The 26,713-nt window shown below is 45.8% G+C and overlaps 1 protein-coding gene across 1 annotated transcript in view; it reads right to left on the minus strand.

Annotated features, from left to right (window-relative positions):
- Positions 1–26,713, minus strand: part of USH2A (usherin) — a 903,954-nt gene that overhangs the window by 771,020 nt on the left and 106,221 nt on the right. Inside the window, exon 11 of the mRNA XM_066594449.1 lies at positions 19,085–19,280. Within this exon, the coding sequence (XP_066450546.1) occupies positions 19,085–19,280 (196 nt within the window). The remainder of the gene's footprint in view (positions 1–19,084; positions 19,281–26,713) is intronic.

The raw sequence follows: 26,713 nt of genomic DNA on the forward strand, positions 1-26,713 counted from the left end.
GTAATCTGCTTCCAGTCCGCATTACCCCGAGAAGATATTTTAAAGCTGAAATGTTGATCTCCGTAATCAATTTTATATAGTATTAATCAGTGACATCACAGAGGCGTCGCGGGCAGCCGGCGTAAATCTACATAGAAGTGCTGCAGCTGCACTTCAAAGAGGAACTACACTTTCAGGATGGAGGGGCTGAGGTCATGTGACTGCCCCCCAAAATGACCAAAACCTCCATTTAGGGAAGGGACATAACCTAGAGAAAAAACTGCTGTTAAACTGATTTTGTCATATGAAGGCCTCATGCGTATAGTCATATAATGGATGGGTCTGGTATAGACTTGTAATACGCCGTCCGCGGCCCACTGCATGCCGTAACCCTGGGCCAGCGCCAGGCAGACAAGGGCAGGTGGTTGTGCCCACTGAGTCTGTGGGGTGGGATTGTTATGGCCCTTATTCTTTGTAACAAATTAATCCATGTCTTTAAGACACAGATACATTTGACTTATGCCAATGTATTTATTCAGATGCCGTAAAAAATGATGGCGGAAATAACAGGACATCAGCGACCGAAAAGGGTGACCGATTTTATACGGCGCCTGAAAAGATGGGTTTACCATATCTTATGCCGAGATACACTTGAGACTCTCATAGGCTTCTATCGGAGTTTAAAAAAGGGAGGGGGAGAAGTTTAGCTGCGTCCAAAGCTGGGAAAAGAAGACCGCTGCCGCTATTTAAAGGGGTTGTCCCGCGCCGAAACGTTTTTTGTTTTTTTTCAATAGCCCCCCCGTTCGGCACGAGACAAACCCGATGCAGGGGTTTAAAAAAAAACAAACGGATAGTACTTACCCGAATCCCCGCGCTCCGGTGACTTCTTACTTACCTTGCGAAGATGGCCGCCGGGATCTTCACCCACGGTGGACCGCAGGTCTTCTCCCATGGTGCACCGTGGGCTCTGTGCGTTCCATTGCCGATTCCAGCCTCCTGATTGGCTTGAATCGGCACACGTGACGGGGCGGAGCTACGAGGAGCAGCTCTCCGGCACGAGCGGCCCCATTCAGAAGGGAGAAGACCGGACTGCGCAAGCGCGTCTAATCGGGAGATTAGACGCTGAAATTAGACGGCACCATGGAGACGAGGACGCTAGCAACGGAGCAGGTAAGTGAATAACTTCTGTATGGCTCATAATTAATGCACAATGTACATTACAAAGTGCATTAATATGGCCATACAGAAGTGTATAACCCCACTTGCTGCCGCGAGACAACCCCTTTAAGCATTAGAAGTCATTCCAAGGATTTCTTCCGACTGAGGGATTTTCACGCTGCAGCGTACTTACATAGCGTAGAGTTCCATCCAAGGCAGATATGATGAGAGTTGTGGTGATTACATGGACGGTCTTGAAGTATACAAAGTTCCACCAGCAGCACAGAGGTAATCCCACTTCACGGTCAGGCTCGTAAATGCAACGCCAGACTGGAGTCCAAAACCAGAAAGACTCCAAGTAAAAGAAGTGACTGGCAGCATATGCGGATGTAAAAAGCACAAAGACTTTTTATTGCCCCATCACAATAAAAGCAACGTTTCAGCTGTGGTGGCCTTCCTCAAGCTTATGGACGGTCTTGTCACCGGAGACCCTAAAAGTGGTTCCCCCCTTGGCCTATAAGAGGCTCTCGGAGGCTCCTTGTGTGCAGTGACCTCTTCTTCCACTTGTGTAGAGCTTGTTGACCACTAGACGCCTCTACGACGCAGAGAAGAGATTTCACCCCGTTACCAGAGGGGGGCGAATTATTGGGATGTCACAATACACAACTTTAAGGGGAAGTCCGGCAGCGTTGCCCCCTTACAGACACATGAGGCATGGAGCCTCCTCTTCTACTTCTCGTGAGGCTTCAACAAAATGGCGTCTTGTGCACTGTACAGCTCCCAGGCAGGGACTTGAACCATCACTTCAAGTTACTCGATCTGCTCTCACCTCCCCAGCCATGACAGTGGGCTGAGGAAAGGGTACACGCAGCTCCTTAGCGCTACAGGCGCCTTTTGTTTCACATTGGTGGGGCTCACCAATGCTGCTCTCCGGCCGCTCCTGACAGCTATAGACAGAAAACAGTTGGATAGTTCTAAGACTATTTTTTGTATTACATGTTCTGGAGGTCGGGTATCCTTGAGGTCAGTGCTTGTCGACTCCAATCCTCAGGTACCACAAACAGCTCATGCTTTCAGGGTTTCAGGTGATCTAATTATTGTCAGCCTTTGGTTTGTTGGTTCCATTCCCTTTGTTTCTGGGTTGTAAGAATCTGTCTAGGGTTTCCCTTCCAAAGGATTACATTGTTAGGTGGGCCGTACATCTTCAATAGCTGACAGTGAAATGCTTGTTCCGCTGACAGCTATTTCTACCATCTCCCCCAATACTCATGAACGCTGGTTTGGCTGAGCATTCATGTGTTCTCTATGGGGATAGTGGGGACGGCTGCAGCAAGATACCTCCAAAGACAACAAAAGTATCAGGTGTTGCAGTTTTACACGCCCATCCATTCTTTCTCACAACTTTATCTATTAGGGCAAAGTTGGAAGGCCCCGATGCACATACACAATCAACTACTGCCAACAAAGTTGTTGGGTTTTTCAGACATGCTGTCACATACATATAGTCCGGCCAGAAAGGCCACGCAAAACACACGGACAAGGAGAGAAAGGCTGAATGATGTGTCAGAATAGAGGTGACAAAAGGGCACCACACATACAAGACAGTTCCTGAGATGTAGTAAAGCTCAGGAAGGGAGAACTGGAATCTGTCCCTGGATTCGCCCTAAGTAGACTAGACAGAAGAATGGAGTACCCACCATGAAAAGAGCGAACCCACAGATGAAGACTACCTGGGCTCCCTGAATGTCCCTAGGTGCAATATGGGAGAATTGGAAGGCAAATGGCCTAATCAGAACAGAACCAGGAAGCAGTACCAAAAAGAATAGACCAGCGCCTGAGTGAACCGTGCATGCCACCGCTGGCACATCACATGGCCTGGTACTAATGCCATAATGTTACAGAAAACCCGTCAATGCCCTGGAAATTAGACAGTGCTAGCAAAGCTGTGACGTACATGTGTAGTGTTCCAGAGTAGGGACCTTCCAGCACTGAAATACCTACCTCCTGTGGTGTGTGTATGTGTTTGTACTGTTAAATGTGGCAGACTGTGTCTTGTTATGTGGATTAGCTCTGTCTCTTAGTTCAATGTCTGGTGTCTGTGTAGCCTAACCTTGAGTCACTGCGCAGAACACACCCTAACTCTGTGTGTCTTGTCTATCATCTTAAGCAGCCCTGGCATTGGATAGGCAGATCACCCCATAGCTGTAGGTGAGACTAGAAAAGGTCAGAATATGGGTGTGGTTAGAGAGTCGTCGGACAGTTGGAAGAGAGGCAATAGTCTGGGAGTGGAGTCTAAGCAAGTCGGGCTCAAGTCAGGAGAAGTCAGGCCTGAGGGATTGTAGTCGAGCTCAGTAAGGAAAGTCAAGGTCTAGAGGCCAGAGTGAAAGGAGTCTTTTTCATTCCTGCTGGAGAAGGAATCACAGACAGGGCAGACCCCTCGGAACTCAGAGGAAAATGGCCGTTATCAAGTGTGAGTCTAACTAATCCCAGTAGAGCCGGCCCAATTCCCTCCATTCCTCTACGAATACGCATCCGGAAGAACCCCCAGATAACCTAGAATGATGGGCTCATCTTCCCGAACAGAAGAAGAGTAAAGGAATTGGTACGTGTATTTTCTGTTGACCGTAACTTTGTTGAAGTTAATGCTAATTGGAAAACCCTGCAAAATGTGAACTGTTGTTAATCTTCCAAGCGCTAGGTAACTGTGTACCTTTGGTTTACTTTAACAAATCTGCTTTAGACTCTTTATTTCACTGCTACCAGAACGCTGCACTGAAAAGGCACTGGCGTCACAAGAACATTCAAATTACAACATTCATCACCAGCTGGGCCGGGCCGCATCAGGATATCCCAGGGAGGGAGAGCAGAGCCATGGTTGACAACCATCTTATTCCCCATTGTCTCCCCACCAAGGTCTGTGCTCGCCTGTCACACATGGTGGTCTTTAGTAAGAAAGGGGTGAGCAAAAGGCCCAAAGATCATAGAAAAGGGAGTGGATGGAGAAGCAGACATCAGACCCTTCCTTCCTAGGACGCAAACATGGCTGGCTGTAGCTACGTGCAACCTGTGCGGTCACTCAGCATGCTAGGCACCAGCTTGTGGGAGAAGGGCACAGATGGATGCAGGCTGGGGGCAAGCACCCAAATAAGTCTGCCCAGGCAGATGATATTTCTCCATACAACAGCATCAGATGTTCTAAGGTGCCGCTGTGTAGGTCCTGCTACTCTATTTATGTTATGAGCTCTCGCTTACAACCTGAAGGTTGCAAGTTGAATCCCCACATGGTTTAGGTACCGGCTCAAGGTTGACTCGGCCTTCCATCCTTCTGAGGTCAGTAAAATGAGGACCCAGCTTGGTAGATAAAAAATAAATAAATTACCTAAAAGCGCTGCTGAATAAGTTAGCACTGTACAAATAACAAGTTTTTCTATGAGCTTTGTTCTGGTATTGCATCTATGAACCAAGGTTGGTCCATGCTCTATTTTTGTTATAAGCTTAGTTCTGGTTCTGTATTTATGTTATGAGCTTGGTTCTGGTACAGTATTCACTCACTGAGCTGTTCTGGTGTAGGTATGCTGCTATCATGTGACTTTCTGCACCAGCAGAATACCGACAAACTACTTATCAGTGCAATATATATAAAGTATTTTTCTTATGTTTAGGGGCCACAAAACAATTCTGCACCTAAAGCCAGCGCTGGTGGCAAAAAAATCAAAGTGGGGGGGGGGGCGTGGGGGGTAGCTTAATTCTTGCTGTGGGGTGTCCTCTCTTTGCAGCCTGCATTGAGTCTGATTCTGACTCTATCCCATCTTTTGTTTCAGAACATAAATAACGCAGAGAAGGAACTGAAGCCGGTGGCCTGTATGAGCGGGTTGCCTGTAGGAGTGGCAGGCCTGTAGGAGCTGGTGGCCCGTAGGAGCGGGTGGCCTGTAGGAGCGGGTGGCCCATAGGAGTCGGTGGCCTATAGGAGCAGGTGGCCTGTAGGAGCTGGTGGCCCATAGGAGCCAGTGGCCTATAGGAGTGGGTGGCCTATAGGAGTGCGTTGCCTGTAGGAGCCAGTAGCTTATAGGAGCGGTCGGCCTATAGGAGCCGTTGGCCTGTAGGAGCGGGTGACCTATAGGAGCTGGTGGCCATAGGAGCTGGTGGCCTGTAGGAGCAGGTGACCTATAGGAACGGGTGGCCTATAGGAGCCGGAGGCCTATAGGAGCCGGTGGCCTATAGGAGCCAATGGCCTGTAGGAGCAGGTAGCCTATAGGAGCCGATGGCCTGTAGGAGCGGGTGACCTATAGGAGCCAATGGCCTGTAGGAGCGGATGTCCTGTAGGAGCGGGTGACCTATAGGAGCCGGTGGCCTGTAGGAGCGGGTGGCCTGTAGGAGCTGGTGGCCCATAGGAGCCAGTGGCCTATAGGAGTGGGTGGCCTATAGGAGCGGGTTGCCTGTAGGAGCCAGTAGCTTATAGGAGCGGTCGGCCTATAGGAGCCGTTGGCCTGTAGGAGCGGGTGACCTATAGGAGCCGGTGGCCTATAGGAGCCAATGGCCTGTAGGAGTGGGTGGCCTATAGGAGCCGGTGGCCTGTAGGAGCCGGTGGCCTATAGGAGCCAATGGCCTGTAGGAGCGGATGGCCTATAAGAGCCGATGGCCTGTAGGAGCGGGTGGCCTATAGGAGCCGGTGGCCTGTAGGAGCGGGTGGCCTATAGGAGCCGGTGGCCTATAAGAGCCGATGGCCTGTAGGAGCGGATGGCCTATAAGAGCCGATGGCCTGTAGGAGCGGGTGACTGTGTTTCACCTTAAGCAGGCATCCCTTCTGTTTTAAATAAAAACACCCCTCACAATAAGGAAGTCGTAAATTGTAGCACAACGTGAAGGATTTCACCCCAGTTATAATAAAACATTACTGACCTACAACGTACGAACAGGCGGCGCGCACATTTACCAATGTACACGGACAAAATGCATCTATTAAACTGGATGGAAATGCATTATGTATAGGGATCTCGGCCACAATAGGCGCGCTCTGTGAGCCATGATGGATGAGCCACCTAAGGCGGATCATTTAATTTCAATAAGGAAAATAAAAAAAGACGAGAAACATCGAGCGCCGGAAATGTTAAAAATAACTGTAGTGTTAACAAGAATTATGGCTCATTTTGTACCATTACATTTGGTCCAGGAGGACTGGTGGGGGATTGCTTTTATAAATATGCGCAGGGCTTATTTGAATACGCCATACATATTTCTGACAGGTAATCTATTCTTAACGAGAATGACAAAGGCCTACAGGGCATCTCCGGCGTCGGGGTGGGGACCTTCTGCTGGACCTAAGGTTGCCCAATACTCCGACAAATGGAATTATTGGAGCCTTGTCTGCTGGAAGTAACGCAATGCTTGTCCCAATAGCGCGCTGGACAGTTCTCCTGGAACATTCCGTAAAGAGGGGAGACCCCCTGCACTCCCACAGGAGTTGGCAAATCTCCTGGGAAGGGGAAGCGCCTGAATGCTGAAAGAGCTAAAGAATACATAACAGTGTTCCCATAGTGCAGTGACCCGGCACCCCATCCTGGTCCCTCCATAAATGTCATACATGTCTGTCTTATGTAGATGCACTGTGCAAAGACTGTTTTGTCATATCCAGTATGTGTGTTGCACAGCTGCGGCGCTTGAGAGGTTAATGTCTGCAAAAATCCAAAGCCTGCATGTAAATGTATCAAGGCTGTCATGTGGTGTGAGAGGAGGTTATAAAAGGGAGTGTATGAGAGCGGGAAGGTGGTTAGTCCATGTCTTCAGGAGTGGTGCTGTTCAGAAGGTCCAGGTACATGGGGACACCTTTAGTCCTCATGTACTGAAGCATGGAGGAGGAGGAGAGATGTCCCATGCCAAATATGTTTGGATGTTAATGGAGTGAGTCTAGGGTTGCCACCTTTGTCACAAAAAATACTGGCCATAGTAAAAAAGGGGCGTGTTGGAGGGGGCGTGGCCTATCACTGGATTTTTTATTCTCCTTTATCTCCTGGATCCCATCCGGCGGCTGTGCGCATGAACAGGATCCAGGCCAGCGTGTTCTCGCGAGTAGATGACATTTCGTGTGAATCACGTTGCAGTCTGCAGACGCTCGCATCACATACAATCTACACGCAGGCACATGTGACATCCCACAGAGCGGCCCCAGTGGTAACAGTGACACCCCACAGAGTGGACCCAGCATTAATAGTGACACCCCACAACGGCCCCAGCGTTAATAGTGACATCCCACAGAGTGGCCCCAGTGGTAATAGTGACACCCCACAGTGGCCTCTGTAGTAATAGTGACACCCCACAACGGCCCCTGTAGTAATAGTGACACCCCACAACGGCCCCAGTGTTAATAGTGACACCCCACAGCGGCCCCTGTAGTAATAGTGACATCCCACAGTGGCCCCCAGTAGTAATGGTGACATCCCACAGCGGCCCCCTGTAGTAATGGTGACATCCCACAGCGGCCCCCTGTAGTAATGGTGACATTCCACAGCGGCCCCCAGTAGTAATAGTGACATCCTAAAGCAGCCCCCTGTAGTAATAGTGACACCCCACAGTGACCCCCTGTAGTAATGGTGACATCCCACAGCAGCCCCTGTAGTCATAGTGACATCCCACAGTGACGCCTGTAGTAATGGTGACATCCCACAGTGACGCCTGTAGTAATGGTGACATCCCACAGTGACCCCCTGTAGTAATGGTGACATCCCACAGTGGCTCCTGTAGTCATAGAGACATCCCACAGTGGCCTCCAGTAGTAATGGTGACATCCCACAGTGACCCCCTGTAGTAATGGTGACATCCCACAGTGGCCCCTGTAGTCATAGAGACATCCCACAGTGGCCTCCAGTAGTAATGGTGACATCCCACAGTGGCCCCAGTGTTAATAATGACATCCCACAGCGGCCCTCAGTATAAAAGTGACATCCCACAGCGGCCCTCAGTATAATAGTGACATCCCACAGTGGCCCCCAGTAGCAATGGTGACATCCCACAGTGGCCCCAGTGTTAATAGTGACACCCCACAACGGCCCCTGTAGTAATAGTGACACCCCACAACGGCCCCAGTGTTAATAGTGACACCCCACAGCGGCCCCTGTAGTAATAGTGACATCCCACAGTGGCCCCCAGTAGTAATGGTGACATCCCACAGCAGCCCCCTGTAGTAATGGTGACATCCCAAAGCGGCCCCCTGTAGTAATGGTGACATTCCACAGCGGCCCCCAGTAGTAATAGTGACATCCTAAAGCAGCCCCCTGTAGTAATAGTGACACCCCACAGTGACCCCCTGTAGTAATGGTGACATCCCACAGCGGCTCCTGTAGTCATAGTGACATCCCACAGTGGCCCCCTGTAGTAATGGTGACATCCCACAGTGACGCCTGTAGTAATGGTGACATCCCACAGTGACCCCCTGTAGTAATGGTGACATCCCACAGTGGCCCCTGTAGTCATAGAGACATCCCACAGTGGCCTCCAGTAGTAATGGTGACATCCCACAGTGGCCCCAGTGTTAATAGTGACATCCCACAGCGGCCCTCAGTATAATAGTGACATCCCACAGCGGTCCTCAGTATAATAGTGACATCCCACAGTGGCCCCCAGTAGCAATGGTGACATCCCACAGTGGCCCCAGTGTTAATAGTGACATCCCACAGTGTCCCCCAGTAGTAATGGTGACATCCCACAGTGGCCCCCTGTAGTAATAGTGACATCCCACAGTGACCCATGTAGTAATGGTGACATCCCACAGTGGCCCCCTGTCACAGATGACAGCTGCAGTAGTGGATCCAGCTGCCGGCACCCCTTAATTGTTTTTCAGGGAATGGCTTTAAATATAAACTCTTCCCTGAAAAACAACCCAAACTTTCTTCAACTGCCAGGAATCAGCCACCTCATGTCTCCGCTGTCCCCGGCTCTGCACTGAAGTTCTTTCAGCAGACGGGGAATTAAAATCCCCACCTGCTGAAAGAGCTGCTTCTGATTGGCTAAAGCGCTCAGCCAATCAAAGGCAGCTCTCAGCCATTCAATAAATGACAGGCGAGAGCCTGTGGTGGGCATCTCCCTATCCTAGGGGTGTCCCTGGTGGCGTGCAGTGATACTATAGCCTTCGCTACGTGTGTCCCTCTGGGAAGAAGCCTGGTAAGTGCCTCCGTTACAAGCCAGCACTATACCCTCCCAGCTCCCGCATATGTCAGGTGTCTGGGACGCTGCACATAGTGCTGGTATCAAGTGGAAGCAGTCACCTGGGGGTGCTAGTCTGTGAGTGCTCATGGCACTAAGAAGGTGACCGCTGCAGCCCGGCACCGTATGGACCACCGTAGTCAGGTTCAAGAACTAGAATGAGGGAGTCAGGAGGACAACCGATGGCGCTGCTGGACAAAAGAAGGACGAGCTAGATCAATGGAAAAACTTTATTGGGCAGTGTGTTATGTAGCCGCAGCTCCTCTTCATGGCCACTTACAGCCCGCAACACGTAGCCCAATAAAGGTTTTCTGGACAGACGAAGGAGCCGGTGCGGCTCCATAAGGTGTATCCCAATATCTGGTTTCTGTATATATCCAGCTGGTCTTTCTTCTGTACAGCAGCATCCCCAGCTGTCCTCCAGATTCCCGACGACTATAAGCATCTTCCACCACTCTGGTCACCGGCCCACAGTTTTCGTGTGATGCAACTTTTACAGTAGGAAGTCCTACTTTTTTTCCCCTAAAATAAGCCCTAGCTGCATAGAAAAAAATAATAATACATCACCTATCAGGCGCTGTCAGCTTCAGTGCGCGTCTCCTCTGCAGCTCCAGCACACTTTTCTGTAGTCTTCAGGCAGCTCCTGCACACTGGTGATCGCGATATCACCGTGAGAAAATTGCGGCAAAATCGCCACTTTTCCCCACAATTCTTGAGCTTCAGCTTTGCTTTTTTTCACAAAAACATCTCTGACACTTGTGATTTTCTTGCATGTTTTTTTCAAGTGATTTTGCTTCAATTTTTTAGAGCGAACGTCAATAGGACTTTCAAATGTTAAAAACAGATGGCATCGGTTGGAAATCGCAAAAGGCTCCAAAGGAAACATGGGAGATAAAAAAAAACACAGAAGAAAGGACATGCTGCAATTTATTTTCACTCCACATCACGAGCGAAAACATCGCAAATGGGAACAGGAACGCGGAGGGTCTGCATGGAAATTCCACAGCAAATCCTCTCCGTGTGGACCGAGCCTTAGGCCTCTTTTACACGGACGACGCGATATCGACGCGAGAAAATCACGTCCATGGTCTGTGCGATATCGCGGCATTTTCTTGCAGTTTTTCTTGTAATTTTGTGTTGCTACAAAGCTGCATACGGTGCTACAAAGTCATGCAACTTTGTAGCTCTCTTTTGCCAGGATTTTTGGGGGGGTTGCGGCGGACTTGAAATATAAGACCTACTCCAAAAATAAGCCTTAAGTGCATAAAAAAAAGGAAACAAGTACATCACCTAACAGCCGCTGTTCACTCCACCGTGTCTTCTCTGCAGCTCCCCGGCACTTGCTTGCAGTTTTCTCTCAGCGCTTCATTGTCAGGGGTTCAAATTCCCCGCCTCCAAGAAGCACTGGCTGTGATTGTTTCTCGAGCTAATCAGAGCCAGCCCTCGATAAACCAGTCACAGCCATTTAATAGATGGCTGTGATTGGCTCATCGAGCACTGGCTCTGATTGGTTGAGCTGTGGTGCTCAAGAACCAATCACAGCCAGCCCTTCCAGGAGGCGGGGAATTTAACTCCCTGACCAGGAAGCGCTGAGAGATAACTACAAGCAAGTACCGGGGAGCTGCAGAGAAGACGTGGTGGAATGAACAGCGGCTGTTAGGTGATGTATTTGGTTTTTTCGTTTTTTCCTGCAGCCTGGGCTTATTTTAGGGCTTTTACAGTAGGATTTCTGCGTGAGACAGAAGGGAGGCTCCATAGGGAAACGGGCAAATCACGGTAATATTTAGCAACCTTCTCTCGTAATGTTGCAGGCTACAAAACATCGCTAGTGTGAAGGAACCCATAGGAAAGCAAGGGCTTCCCATACATGCGATGGCAAGAAAATTGCGCAATTTTGTCGCCCACGTGAAACTGGCCTTATAGTGTGCAGTGAAAAATAAAATGCAGTGCATGAAGTGTTTTGGTTTGCGGCATTCTTGTTTCCCAGGCCCGGCACGCTTTAGATATGGTCATAGGCTGGCGGGACTCGAAGAATGCCAGAAAGAAGCAGAAACAAACTAACTCTAAATGAAAAACGCCACCAGAAATGTATGCAAAAACAACATAATGTGCTGGCTCCATTGCTTCACAGTCTGGCGAGACGTGCGCCACGATGCCGCCTGCAGGGAGGTTCTAACAAGCCAGCCTTGTCCGGGCTCTGCAGATACAGGATTACAGAACGTTCGCCCCGAGTAACGGAGAGCAAACCCATAAGTAAGCCGATCATCGATGGAACTCCTCCAGAGCGGCTCATCTGTATCAGAACATTCCTTTAATTAACGAAGAGGCGGTCGCGGTGTGACACGGAGGCTCATCACACGGCGCCCATACCGCACATCATTATCTGCCAATTGAAATCATCTCCCTTTGTATTAAATCCTTTACACCGAAAATCACATTAAATAACAAAAAAATTCAGTGTAATTTAAAAGCGCTTAAACCGGTTGTGTTTTTTTCCGCTTCCCGCGAAGATATGTCGACAGGTATGCCGGCGGTCCGCGCTCACTTTATCATAATATTCCCATACATCAACACTTCAGAATGTATTATATGCACAGTGTATTTCAGGCACTTGATAAATTTTGTCCTTATGTAGCCGCAGCACCCCTCAAATAGTCTGAACGTAATAAATTGCTATAATCAAATCTAATTTTTGAAAAATACCTGTGGGAGCCACAAACAAAAAAGAGCGTCTTGTAGAGGAAGATGATAAATAACTCAGGAGGCGGCCGTTTATTATAATCAGTTTGGCATTGAATTACAAAATTAAAATTATATAGCCCTTGATAAGTAACCCGGCCCGCGCCGCGATCAGGGCATTACCGGGACTTACTTTGCATTTCATAAGAACAGTTCAAAGAAATATAATGGGGAAAGAGAAAAAGATTTATCACGATGGACCCTGCGGAAAAAGGGAAAAAAGCCATTTATTCTGCTTTAATAAGAAGCCGGGCAGAAGAATGATTTGCTTAGAACTCATTAGGCCGAAAACAGTTCTGAAAAGTGCTAATCTACCAAAAGGGACATACACCGTATATAGGAGGGCGATGAAATCATGTCTACAGCGGTGGGGGGACGGGCCGAGGTGTGGAAAGGGGAATATACACGCTGAGTGGCCCCTTTATTAGAGACCCCCATCTAGTCGCGTTGGACTCCTTTGACCTTCAGCAGTTCATTGTGGTGTAGATCCCACTCAGTGATGAAATGGTTCTGCAGGAATATCGGCCCCTGCGGACAGGAAGCTTCTTGTAGTTGCTGCAGATTAGAGGGCGGTTCTGGCATGTTCTGACCAGCTAACAAGAAGGGGTCAGCGATTTATGCTGCGTGTGCAGCAGCCAGGGTCAAAACTTTTGGGGGAAGGAGACAGCGGGGAAAAAAAATGGTGGGTCACGATGGATCTACCGTCGCCTCTCGTCACGTCCCAAAGCGCAGTCTGTCTTAGCAGCATGCGAGGGTAACAGCTAGCAGTTGTGCCAGCAGAGAAATTATAGCTTAACTGTTTACGTGACGCCAGTGCCTAAACCAAACAACGAGTCCACAGTCAAAGTATCTTTTTCAGAAACCAGAGGCATGTGCTTTTTACTGGACCCTACTAAGATTGGTGACACCAACACAAGACATTGACCCTGAAAGGTCACCTCAAATAACACAAAAACCAACAACCACGTAGACACAAACACACATGAATGCACAAGGACAAAGCCATGTGTGGTGCACAAACACAGAGCTAGAGGGTCCCTAACTCTGGGTCACTACATCTGCGCCAAATTCTAACCTCCCATCAGCAGGGAGCAACAAAAATCTGACCAGGAGATATTTCTCCGCTGCTCAGTGATACACGTTTTGCGCTCTTTTGCCCGCTGGAGTCTGTTTCTCTTAAACACAATGGCGCTGGAACTGGTCGTCCGCTGTTATACCATCCGTGCGAAGGAACGGCGAGTTGTGTGTTTGCACACGTTAGTTGGAGCTCCAGCGTTGTATTCAGCTGAATGTGCAGCCTGTTGGTCAGAACGATTCCTGACATCCTCCTCCGACCCCTTTCAGTGATGAGTTGTTTACATCTACCAGCATGGCCAGCCTTAGGTATGTGTGGCTTGTGTGGTTGCACGGTGTGCCAATCGCCAGCTTGTAGCGATGTACTGGTGGATTTATAGTGGGGGCAATCTCCACCCCTGAGGCCGCTCTCACACAGCCCGCTTTTTACTGCGACTAGCATAGCTTTTGAAACGCCACACTGTTCGCGGTATAACCCCTCTATTGATTTCAGTGGGGCTTTGCAGATTAGCACAGGCTGCTGTATTTTCATGCATTTTAGTGCTTTTTTACGCACCTCATCACCCATCACAATGATGGGATGCATTAAAAAACACTGTCAAACGCTGTACAAGGTGTTCAGAAACTCCACTCAAAAACGCAGTAAAATGCGGTGATTTCGAACGTGGCATTTTGTGAATGCATGTATGTGAGAGCGGCCGTAGGTCCACCTGGTCACATGATCTCCTTCCTCCACGCCGCCCGCAGCATCTTGTGGCGCTCCATGAATTATCCTCCCAGTTTTGTCTCCTCTCCTCCAGCAATTCAAAATATCGGAGTGAAAGAGAGAGAGCCGGGAGCAGGAAGACCAGGAAGACCAAGAAGAGCAGGAAGACCAGGAAGAGCAGGAAGAGCAGGAAGACCAAGAAGAGCAGGAAGAGCAGGAAGACCAGGAAGACCAGGAAGAGCAGGAAGAGCAGGAAGACCAGGAAGACCAAGAAGAGCAGGAAGAGCAGGAAGACCAGGAAGACAAGGAAGAGCAGGAAGACCAGGAAGAGCAGGAAGACCAGGAAGAGCAGGAAGAGCAGGAAGAGCGCGTGGAGGAAGTCAGCATAATGAGCAAGTCGGTCCTTAAAGAGACTTTGTCACCATGTTTTTGCAGCCCCCACTGAGAGCACCATGAGGGCTTCTACCCAATAGCGGGTTTTTTTTTTAATGCTGCGATATCGCTGCGTTTTTTTCTATGGGACTTTCTAATGTTAAATTCGCATCACACAAAAATCACAGAAGCGCAAACTTGTCATTTTTGTTCAATGCGATTTTAACATTAGAAAGTCCCATAGAAAAAAAAGCGGCGATATCGCAGCATTAAAAAATGTAAGTTGGTAGAAGCCCTGAGGTAGAGCCTGTTACAGGGATTACTGAGATCTCCGCTGTGTGGATCTGTGCAGGAGTTTTGAAGAATCTTGCATTTTATTAGTAACACCCAGATGCAGAACTAGTCCTGAATATTCATGAGCTGCAGGCTAGCCACACCCATCCCGCCCTCCAGCCAATGAATGGCAGCTCTCTCTAGGCACAGTAATAGGCAGACAGCAGTCAATCAGTGGCTGGAGGGCAGGATGGGTGAAGCCAGCCTGCAGTTCATGAATATCTAGGACTACTTCCTGTACTACTCTATGTATGTGATGCCACTAATAAAATGCAAGTTTCTCCAAAACTCCTGCACAGATCCACAGACATATCATTGTGACCAGTGTGACAGACACTATGTTATGGTACTCTTAGAAAGGATGTGAAGATATGATGACAAAATCTCTTTAGGTTCCCCCAAGAAGTCGGGTTTTTAGGATTTCCTCAGTGATGTCATTATTTGATGTCATTATGGTCAGGGCCTCCCAAATTACCTCAGTTTGTTTCTTTATAATATATCCCCATTCGTGGGGCTGTCACCTTGGTCTCCAAACAAATATAGGGCAAGGTAAAAGTGGGTGTGGTTTGGGGTGTAGATGGGGGTGTGGCTCAACACAATGTATGTTTATACTTCCATTATTCTAGTGGCCCCAACTATTGACCTTCAGTGGTCTGAGTAGTACTTGTGCCAACGGAAGGGGTCCCTCTAGTAACACTGGCCCCAGTATCAGCATCCCAAATAGTGACCCTAGTATTTATGGGGCCCCCCAGTGTTGTCCCCAATAGTAATAGAGCCCCCAGTAGTAATAGGGCCCCCTCCCTGTGTCTGATCCTTCGTGAACCCTTAACCCCACACATCAAGTGTTTCACTCTCTCTCTTTAGTTCCTGTCTGCTGCATTCAGAGACTCTGACCTCTGACCCCTCCTGCCCGCTGGTGTCCTGTCCTGTATGTATCGCAGACACTGGGTGGAATGGTCAGGGGTCGGAGACTCTGATTACAGCAGCGGTGGCCGAGAGGTGGGAGCTGGAGAGGATGAGTGTAACACTTCATAATGTGGGGTTGCTGGCCAAGCAGAGATGCTCTCAGACACCAATTATTTTTTACCATCAATTGAAATGCCCAGCAAAAAATAAATAGTGGCACGGGTAATGCAGCGTCCAAGAAACGGGCCCCAGCCTTAGGGGACAGCGGGGTAGAGTTTTAGACTTTGTCATGGTGGCTCTACCGTCTCCCACCCGGAGAGTAACCAGGGACACGTCCAAGGGGCCGAGGACAGGCTATTAAAGGGAGGTTAACCTAACTGTGGTTCACCTTAGTCTCTTGTCACGGGTGACACCATCATTCCGTCCTCTGCAGTGAATTCCAGAAGATGCAATAATGAGTCCACCACACAGAGGTTACTTTTAAAAGGCTGAACCGGGAACGGTCGGTAAAGCCGTTTACTGGAGAAATAAACTTGTACAAAGTAGAAACAGTCACAAACAATTTACAGCCACCGCCAGGACATGGGTGCAGGAGGATTGTGGTGCGATGGAGGAAACACGGGAGGGCAGATGAATCTGCAGGCTGGTTATCTGCGGGGATCTGTTCCCGGACGCTCCTCTTACTCTCATGACTCTCTCCCGGCACACACTCACAGTTTAGGAACTACTCTCAGCGCTGCACAGTGAACTCACACAGGTTTCTCTCACTGTTCAGCATAGAGGTCTGGGTAGGTTAGACTCTGGACACACACAGCATCCTCTCCGCCTCTTCCATTTTCATGGCCCACAGACTGAAGGTGACTGTGGGCAGACAGGCTCCTGACTTGATAGACCAAAGCTGAAGGCTGATGGAAAGACCGACCTCACTCATGCACCTTGCCACCACATATATAAAACGAGGTCACATGACATACAAAAGATACATTTCCAGACATAACCCACCCAATAACCTATTCAGTGCTGCAGCTAGGCAATACACGTCATATTTATAAAACACAGAGACACTGACAATACAGTAAGCACGAGACAACTTGAGGACTCAAGATCCTGGGCGCTGACTGGAGCGCTATGTACCCTTAAGAGACTCACCTAACATGCATTTCCTCTTATAGGAGCTGCTATCATTTACTGGGATAGGTCTTGCAGACGTCACAGCTGGTGTTGTCTGAGTTCTGTAAGATTAAAGGAGTTCTCCCAGATTTTTACTATTGGTGACCTATCCTCATGATCATTGATTGGCTGAAGACAACCGCTCGGGATCACTGCTGATCATCTGATCCTTTGATTCCACTGTTAGTGCGGACAGTGCTAGAAGCAGATAGTGCTGTTCGCATTGCAGTGGCCCAGTTTAGTACTGCGGACACAGCTTCTATTGAATTCAATAGTTGTGCCTGTAGTACCAAACCTGGCCGCTGCAATGTTGACAACACTGCCTGCTTCCAGTGCTGTCCACCCTGACAGTAGCCTGAGATCCCGAGTCGCGGACCTCTGTCAATCAAGAATTATGACCTATCCCGAAAATAGGCGTCAATAAAAGTCCCAGAGAGCTCCTTTAAGTCACCTGACTGCGGCTGTGCTGGTGCGGCATTCAGGATTAATTAACATAGTAATAGAAGATCTTTACTTCCTTACTGGATGAGGTTCTCCATCCTTAATAAAACTGGCCGACCTCCATATTTTACCCCACAACTCTGGTCTCCATCTCATTATCAGTCGTGTTTGAAGTTTAGTATAATGTTACGGGTGGTAAGCTGTCATCTAGTCTGCAGCGGTTGGAGAGTTTCTTGGCCCTGCCGGTCACATGACTCTCGTGTAGAAGAGAGAGTTCATGCTATTCTCCGATGCTTTGGGGTAAAAGTTGGGTTTAAATGGGTCTCCTATGAACAGTATTTATCCCCTATCCAGAGGGGATGGAAGGCCCCATTCCAAAAAATTCCCAATCAGGCACCTTCATTACTAGTCTGTCCCTGAGCGCTGTGATGCTTGTACATTTCATCCAAGAGGCACATGAAGCAGGGTGATGGTGTTAGATGGTGCGGCAGGGACATTTTTGGAACAACCATTTTTACTAAAAACATAAGTAAGCTGTGTTCACTCTGGAGTCACATGTACCTAAACATCACATTAACTTGTAAATTGGCACTTGTTACAGAGGCGATCTACCAGGATTAAAAGGCCCTGGAACCCTCACTTCAACATAACTATCCGCCATGGTTCCTCTCAGGTCCATATCGCGCACTGTGGCCTATAGGAAGGTTCAAGTGTATGAACAGTATGCTGAGCTCTACTCCATTAACCATAATCATCGTGGTCATTGTAGCACCATGGTCAAGCGCCTTGCTGTCTTGTAACATCCACGAGTTATCCCTTACCTAGCACCTCATTCCCGCTTTACCACAATTGCACAAACATTACATACAACACGAGCGTGGCATCAGGGTCTAGGCATTGCATCAGCATCAGTCCATATAGTCCTTACAGTGTGCACACCGGGACATCTGGGGCCCCACTTGCAGTTCACCGGTGGAAGGGTCGACTCGACTGCCTCCAGGCTGCTCAAAGCCAGGAGCATGAATCTCCACTGCATTTGGTTCTCCTGGTTGCAGTTCCAAACACTTTCTCCATCCCCCTGGTGCCGGACAGCAGTGCCTACAGTGTCTTTTTTCGGGCTCTGGGCGTCGGGCAGAACAGGCCACTCATCCCTTCCAAGGGCCAGAACCTATCTCTCTCTCGCAGAGCCACTTCATACAGCACAGCCTCTCCGGTCAGTGCTCCCTGTCCAGGCCCAGCACGGTAGGTGATGGCCTCCGCCACTTCCTCACTCTTCACTGCTGCCTCGCTACTACTCTGTGGTGCAGCCTTAAATGCTACCATATTTATAATCAAATGGCCACTAAAAAGTATCGTGAGATTGTCGGCACTTAGCTCAAGTTCTAGAAATATTCACTAATGCGATTAAATATTCGCATGGGCACATAAATATGCGCCCACGCATTCATATCGCTCCCCCTTATACAAATATCCATCAGACTCCGGTATCAACAACATAGCGTGTATTTGTGGAGCCACACAAACAATCAAGAGAAGGGAGGAAGGAGAGGTTGATTAGTGTATACTTGTCTGAATATGAGCGTCCGGGGGGCCAATGACAGCTGCCTACAGCTCCAACATGGCTGTCAATGGTTGAGATTTCTGTCTGCAGCTACAACAGATTCCCAGCTCTGGAGCACAAAATGCTGCTGTAACAAATTGAATATTGTGCAGAATACCAAATAAAAACATATCAGCAAACATCCTATGAAGGAACCTTATGACCCGTATTAAGACAACACAGTCAAAACAAAATATATTATTGGCTGTGCTGTCTTATTAGCACTCATTCATATGCGATGAGGCAATCTGATTGGTCACTATAGGCACCACCTCTATTTTTTCTTTGCGTTGGTCTTGATCTGCCCTCATGTATCTCTGTTTAAAGCCCAAATGAAAAAAGAGAAGAAAATACAGCAAGAGGACATCTTCCACAATTGGGGTTCTTGGATGTTCGTGTTTGGTACTTACCAATGACATGGGGTTTGCATTGGCACTGGCCTGTGTTTCGATGACATGAATGACTTCCATTGATTGTTCCGGAGGCGTTGCATTCGCAGGGTTGGCAACCGTCAGGGTTGGACTCCTGTAAATTGTAAAATCCATCTTTGCAATGATCACATCTCCTGCTCCCAACATTCAGTTTACATCGGCACTGACCTCCGAGCTGGAAGACAGAAAGGAGTACTGATGATAAGGGGGATCAAAAAAGTAAAAAAGTGGCAGAAAAAAATGTAAAACAGCCAAAAAAATTCTCTTTGAATCCAGTATCACATAGATATAGCAGGCACCGGGCTATCCTCTGGTCCCAGCATTCAACACTGGCCTTAAAGCAACCTTCTAGTTTAGAGGCAAAATTCTCTTCCGGAACGGGTGGTGTGGGGAGTAATTACCCACTGACGTTCTTTTCTTCTGCCCCTCTGATCCGCCAGTTTCAGAATCTTTTTCTGCTGCCCAAGACAGATGTAGCAATGTTCTAACTACCTAAATAAGGAAGATGAAACAATACCTCTGCAGCGCCACCTATTGGACGGCAGCATTCCTGCAAATCGATGTACGACTCTTTAAACAACTCTTTAGAACAATGATTGGGAACAGGAAACCCAGCCAGAAAACCCCCAAATATATTATGATATATTACCTAGAGGAGCATGCCTTATAGGTTTCCTCACTCACCTCCTAGGTGTCTCCACACCCTTTTTGGGTGCTGTCCTTAAAGGGGTTGTATCATTAATTTCTGTCAAAAATTCTATACTTACCTATTCCTCCCTCATCAGTCTATTTACCAGACCTTCTGCCCACTGATCTTCTCTTGCCTCCTGCAGTCTGGGAAGGGGGGTCACCTCACCTTCAGCTAGCTAATTCTTCTGCTTCTTGTGACGTTACGTACATTGGCTGGCAGTCTCCTTACAATGTACGCTACGTCACAGTTCACAGTCCAGAACGAAGGGCCGAGCGATTGCAGAGACTGATCATGCTCGCTGTCTCTGCAATAGATCAGCATTCCTTCCTAGCCATATCTATCTATCTATCTCATATCTATCTATCTCATATCTATCTACCTCCTATCTATCTATCTATCTATCTATCTCATATCTATCTATCTCATATCTATCTATCTATCATCTATCTATCTATCTATATATCTCATATGTATCTATCTATCTGTATATTTCATATCTATCTATCTCATATGTATGTATGTATGTATCTATCTATCTATCTCATATCTATCTATCTCATATCTATCTATCTACCTCATATCTATCCTTCTTTCTATCTATCTATCTATCATCTATCTATCTTATATGTATGTATGTATGTATCTATATATATATATCTCATATCTATCTATCTATCTATCTCATATGTATGTATGTATCTATCTATCTGTCTATCTTATATCTATCTATCTATCTATCTATCATCTATCTATCTATCTATCTATCTATCTCATATGTAAGTATGTATCTATCTATCTATATATCTACCTCATATCTATCTATCTATCCATCTAGCTCATATCTATCTATCTCATACGTACGCATCTATCTATCTAACTATCTCATATCTATCTATCTATCTAGCTATCTCATATCTATCTCATATCTATCTATCTCATATCTATCTATCTATCTATCCCATATCTATCTATCTATCTCCTATCTATCTATCTCATATCTATCTATCTCATACGTACATATCTATCTAACTATCTCATATCTATCTATCTATCTATCTATCTATCCATCTATCTCATATCTATCTATCTATCTCTCTAGCTATCTCATATCTATCTCATATCTATCTATCTATCTATCCCATATCTATCTATCTATCTATCTATCTATCTATCTCCTGTCTATCTATCTATCTCATATCTATCTATCTCATACGTACGTATCTATCTATCTAACTATCTCATATCTATCTATCTACCTCATATCTATCTATCTATCTATCTATCTAGCTATCTCATATCTATCTCATATCTATCTATCTCATATCTATCTATCTATCTATCTATCTACAGTATCTATCCCATATCTATCTATCTATCTCCTATCTATCTATCTATCTCCTATCTATCTATCTCATATCTATCTCCTATCTATCTATCTATCTATCTATCTATCTATCTATCTATCTATCTATCTATCTATCTATCATCTATTTATCTCATATCCATCTCCTATCTATCTATCTATCTATCTATCTATCTATCTATCTCATATGTATCTATCTATCTCATATCTATCTATCTATCTATCTATCTATCTATCTATCTATCTATCTATCTCATATCTATCTATCTCATATCTATCTCATATCTATCTATCTATCTATCTCATATCTATCTATCTATCTATCGCATATCTATCTATCTATATATCTCATATCTATTTATCTATCTATCTCATATGTATGTAACTATCTATCTCATATGTACGTATCGATCTATCTAACTATCTCATATCTATCTATCTATCTCCTATCTATCTCATATCTATCTATCTATCTATCTATCTATCTATCTCATATCTATCTCATATCTATCTCATATCTATCTATCTATATATCTCATATCTATTTATCTATCTATCTCATATGTATGTATCTATCTATCTCATATGTACGTATCTATCTCATATCTATCTTTCTGTCTCCTATCTATCTAGCTATCTCATATCTATCTATCTCATATCTATCTATCTATCTCCTATCTATCTCATATCTATCTCATATCTATCTATCTCATATCTATCTACCCCCTATCTATCTATCTATCTATCTATCTATCTATCTATCTATCTATCTATCTATCTATCTCATATCTATCAATCTATCTATCAATCTATCTATCTCATATCTATCTATCTATCATCTATCTATATGTATCTATCTATCTATCTATCTATCTATATATCTCATATGTATGTATGTATCTATCTATCTATATCATATGTATCTATCTATCTGTCTATCTCATATCTATCTATCTCATATGTATGTATGTATGTATGTATGTATCTATCTATCTCATATCTATCTATCTACCTCATATCTATCCTTCTATCTATCTATCTATCTCCTATCTCATATCAATATATCTATCTATAATCTATCTATCTATCATCTATCTATCTCATATGTATGTATCTATCTATATCTATCTATCGATCGATCTATCTATCTATCTGTCTATCTCATATCTATATATCTATCTCATATGTATGTATGTATGTATCTATCTGTCTATCTCATATCTACCTATCTATCTATCATCTATCTATCTCATATGTATGTATGTATCTATCTATATATCTACCTCATATCTATCTATCTATCTATCTATCTATCTATCTATCTATCTCCTATCTATCTATCTATCCATCTATCTCATATCTATCTATCTCATATCTATCTATCTATCTATCTATCTATCTATCTATCTATCTATCTATCTATCTATCTCCTATCTATCTATCTATCTATCTATCTATCTATCTAACTATCTCATATCTATCAATCTATCTCCTATCTATCTATCTATCTATCTATTAGAGATGAGCGAACGTGTTCTTAACGAACACTTACGCACCCGAACACCGGCTTTTCCGAGGACTTCCGTGTTCGCGCGTAAGTATTCGGGGGGCGCCGGGGGGCGGGGAGAGGCGCGGCGGCGCGGGCGGCAGCAGCGGGGAACAGGGGGGAGCCCTCTCTCTCTCCCTCTCCCCCCCACTCCCCGCCGCAACCCCCCGCGCTGCCACGGCGACCCCCGAACTTTTTTCGCCCGAACACGGAATTCCTCGCGAAGTTCGGTGTCCGGGCGAAAAGGGGCGGAGCCGAACACGTTCGCTCATCTCTACTATCTATCTCATATTTATCCATCTATCTATCTATCTCCTATCTATCTATCTATCTATCTATCTATCTATCTATCTATCTATCTATCTATCTATCTCATATCTATCTATCTCATATCTATCTATCTATCTATCTATCTCTTATCTATCTTTCTATCTATCTCGTATCTATCTATCTCATATCTATCTCCTATCAATCTATCTATCTATGATCTATTTATCTCATATCTATCTCCTATCTATCTATCTATCTATCTATCTCATATGTACGTATCTATCTATCTATCTAACTATCTCCTATCTATCTATCTATCTATCTATCTATCTATCTATCTATCTATCTATCTATGTCCTATCTATCTATCTATCTATCTATCTCATATCTATCTATCTCATATCTATCGCATATCTATCTATCTCCTATCTATCTATCTATCTATCTCATATCTATCTATCTATCTATCTCATATCTATTTATCTATCTCATATGTATGTATCTATCTCATATGTACGTATCTATCTATCTATCTCATATCTATCTTTCTGTCTCCTATCTATCTATCTATCTATCTATCTATCTCATATCTATCTATCTATCTATCTATCTATCTATCTATTTATCTATCTATCTATCTCCTATCTATCTATCTATCTATCTCATATCTATCTGTCTATCTATCTATCTCATATCTATCTATCTATATATCTATCTATCTATCTGTCTATCTATCTCTCTATCTCATATCTATCTATCTATCTATCTATCTATCTATCTATCTATCTATCTATCTATCTATCTATCTATCTATCTATCTATCTATCTATCTATCTATCTCCTATCTATCTATCTATCTCATATCTATCTATCTCATATCTATCTATCTATCTATCTATCTATCTATCTATCTATCTATCTATCTATCTATCTATCTATCATAAGAATAATAAAGGGTGCATAAAATCACTAATAATAAATTATCACTTTCTGTGGATCCCAGATTTATAAATGTCTTCAGCAGTTTATGGGTTAAGCTGTTAAAGGGGACTGCACTTCTTGTTTATCTGAAATAATCCCTTTTTGAAGAATTAGATCCATTTAGTGAAAATTGACTGTTCCTCTGTCAATTGAGCCCTCGGCCTAGCAGGCTCCTTTCTCCATGTTCTCCGGGCTGGGAAATCACAGTGTTGTATCATAGAATCAGCTATTGATTTCTCTTTGCTTCCCCGTTTCCTCCTTCGCTTCTTCCCCGTCTATTTAGCTGTTTTTTGCCGCCGGCACAGACTATTTTATGGTTAACTATTTCTCACCTGCTTCCTTGTATGAAGGTTAATTGAACATCTTCCAAGGATGCTTTGTGTGGATAAATACGAGTACAAAGCATCTGCGAGGCGGAGTGTAGAAGTAATAACGTGTCCAGCAATTGGGGAAATTACCCAAACTGGAGTGTTTAGCCGCTAAGGAGGTCTTAAAGGAATCTGTTAGCGGTGTTTTCCATATGAGCTGAAGTATGAAGCATCGCCCTCCTCCAACACTGACCACCGCCAAAAACATAGCTGAGTTTGGGAACTTTAAAATTTCTGCTACATTTTATAACCAAACCAGCATTTCTTACTTTATGGGAAAGGGAACTGGGCATTTCGTTGTCGCCATCAGACATCAAAATAATTTTGTCCACCTCCTGCGGCCTTTCTCCATGTATCCTTGCCCAAGAATCCCATTATAAATTACTTGTACGCTGGTACAAAACACCACAGTGGTTGGCTGCATACAAGTTGGCGCCACATAGCAGATGTTGGAGGTGTGACGCCGAAGTGGGGTCCTACCTGCACTTATGGTGGTCCTGCAAGGGACTTGAGACCTTCTGGAGGGGAGTGAGCGAGGTGTTGTGCAAAATTAAACAAAACTTTGTCCTAACGCCGGAGATGGTCTTCTTGTGGAGACCCTCCCAGGCGTTTCATCCGCGGAGAGACAGACTGGTGGCCCATCTGATAGATGCGGCCAAAGCCTTGATCCCGCTGTCTTGGAAGGCTGAAGCATCCCCCCTACTTTCACACTGGAAAGAGAAGGTAGATTGGATCTACAATCTTGAAGAACTGGCGAGCTGGCAGAACAACACACATAACAAATTCATTATAACGTGGCATCCCTGGCGTGAGTTGAGACTCCTAGACGTTTTCTCCCAATAGTAGGTGCAGTTACCACAAACCCCCCACCCTCTTCCCCCCTTCCCCGCCTTCCCGCCCCCTTTTCCCGCTAAGTGTTGTAAAACAGGTCCATGTGGTCCTCCGGTCCCCGGGGGCCCATATGGACCACTCGGGCAGTGGGCGCGCATTGTTCTCCAGTTCCCTGACCTCTCGTTATTGTCTGCATTTAATGCCGTCATTTCAGAGCCAGGGTTACTGGGGTAAAAAGACTGCTGTATTATCTTCATCCCATCTGTGTTGATGCATTCCCATACCTTGTATGTTCAAAAAATCTAATAAAAATTGATTTAACAAAGAAAATCTGCTACATTTGAAGAGCTGCTACATTAAGTAGCCGGCCCCGCTGACCCAAGGGCACGACAGGGTGTCTTAAAGGTGGTAGTACCAAGATTATAACGTATCTCCTATCCACAGGGTATCTACAGGATAGGAGATAGCTTGCTGATCGGTGGGCGGCTCACTACTGAGACCCCACCCTATCTCGAGAACGGGGGTCCCATATCCTCCATCCTCCTTACTGCAGGTTCCTGAACCCCCACCAGTGAGGAGGAGACTGAATGCAGTGCTGGTCGCGCAACATGCTTGGCCAATGCTCCATTCACTCCGACGTCACTGCGGGGGTAGAAGCTACCCCTACAGTGACAGACTGAGTGGGACAAGGGAGTCCCATTCTCAAGATCGGCAAGGATCTCAGTGGTGAGATCCCCATCAATCAGCAAGTCATCTCTGATCCTGTGGATAGGGGCTAACATGTAATTGTGATACTACCCCTTTAAGGGGTTGTCCAGGACTGGAACATTGATAGTCAAATTGAGGGTGCATCATTGATGTCTGATCAGTGGGGTCTGGTCTGAACCCTGAGATCCCCCCAATTCTTAGAAACTAGTAGATGCAACACTTGCTGGAGCATCAGTGTCAATCCAGGCTCATCTCTGTGTACTGCAGCTTATCTCCATTGTGATGATAGTTGAAGGTCATGTGGATCAGACGCTCACTGAAGAAACATTGAAAGCTTTCCTCAGGATTGTCCATCATTTTATTGCTCCTGGAGAATCTCTTTCAATAAAGTTGAGCAGCAGTACCAGACACGGTCCAGGAACAAGAACAATCACTTAAAACCATTCTAAAGGGGTTGTACCAAAAACGACTTCTATCACCTATCCAAAGCATATCCACAGGGTAGGGCTGAAGGTGTCCAAGATACTGAGGATATGGGTGCTGTCCCCCCCTCTTCTCGCTGCACCCTCCGACGGTGACACCAAACTGAATGCCGTGGTGATTGCACATTCATTTCGGTGGGGCTGATAGAAACAGCCAACTGCAAGCTCCGATATTCCCATTGAGAATGAATGTAGTGCTGCCATGCATACGCGAACAGCGCTCCATTCCATCTCCTCCTTCTCACTGCACCATGGTTGCCTGCGGCCATGCCATGTTTGGGACACAAAGCCACCGTGTCTTTGTTATCTTTTTGTATGCTTTTCCTGGATTGTACAAGGCCATAATCTCTTCTCTTAACTTTTTTGAC

Source organism: Eleutherodactylus coqui, chromosome 3, assembly GCF_035609145.1.
Source record: "Eleutherodactylus coqui strain aEleCoq1 chromosome 3, aEleCoq1.hap1, whole genome shotgun sequence".
Taxonomy (NCBI): domain Eukaryota; kingdom Metazoa; phylum Chordata; class Amphibia; order Anura; family Eleutherodactylidae; genus Eleutherodactylus; species Eleutherodactylus coqui.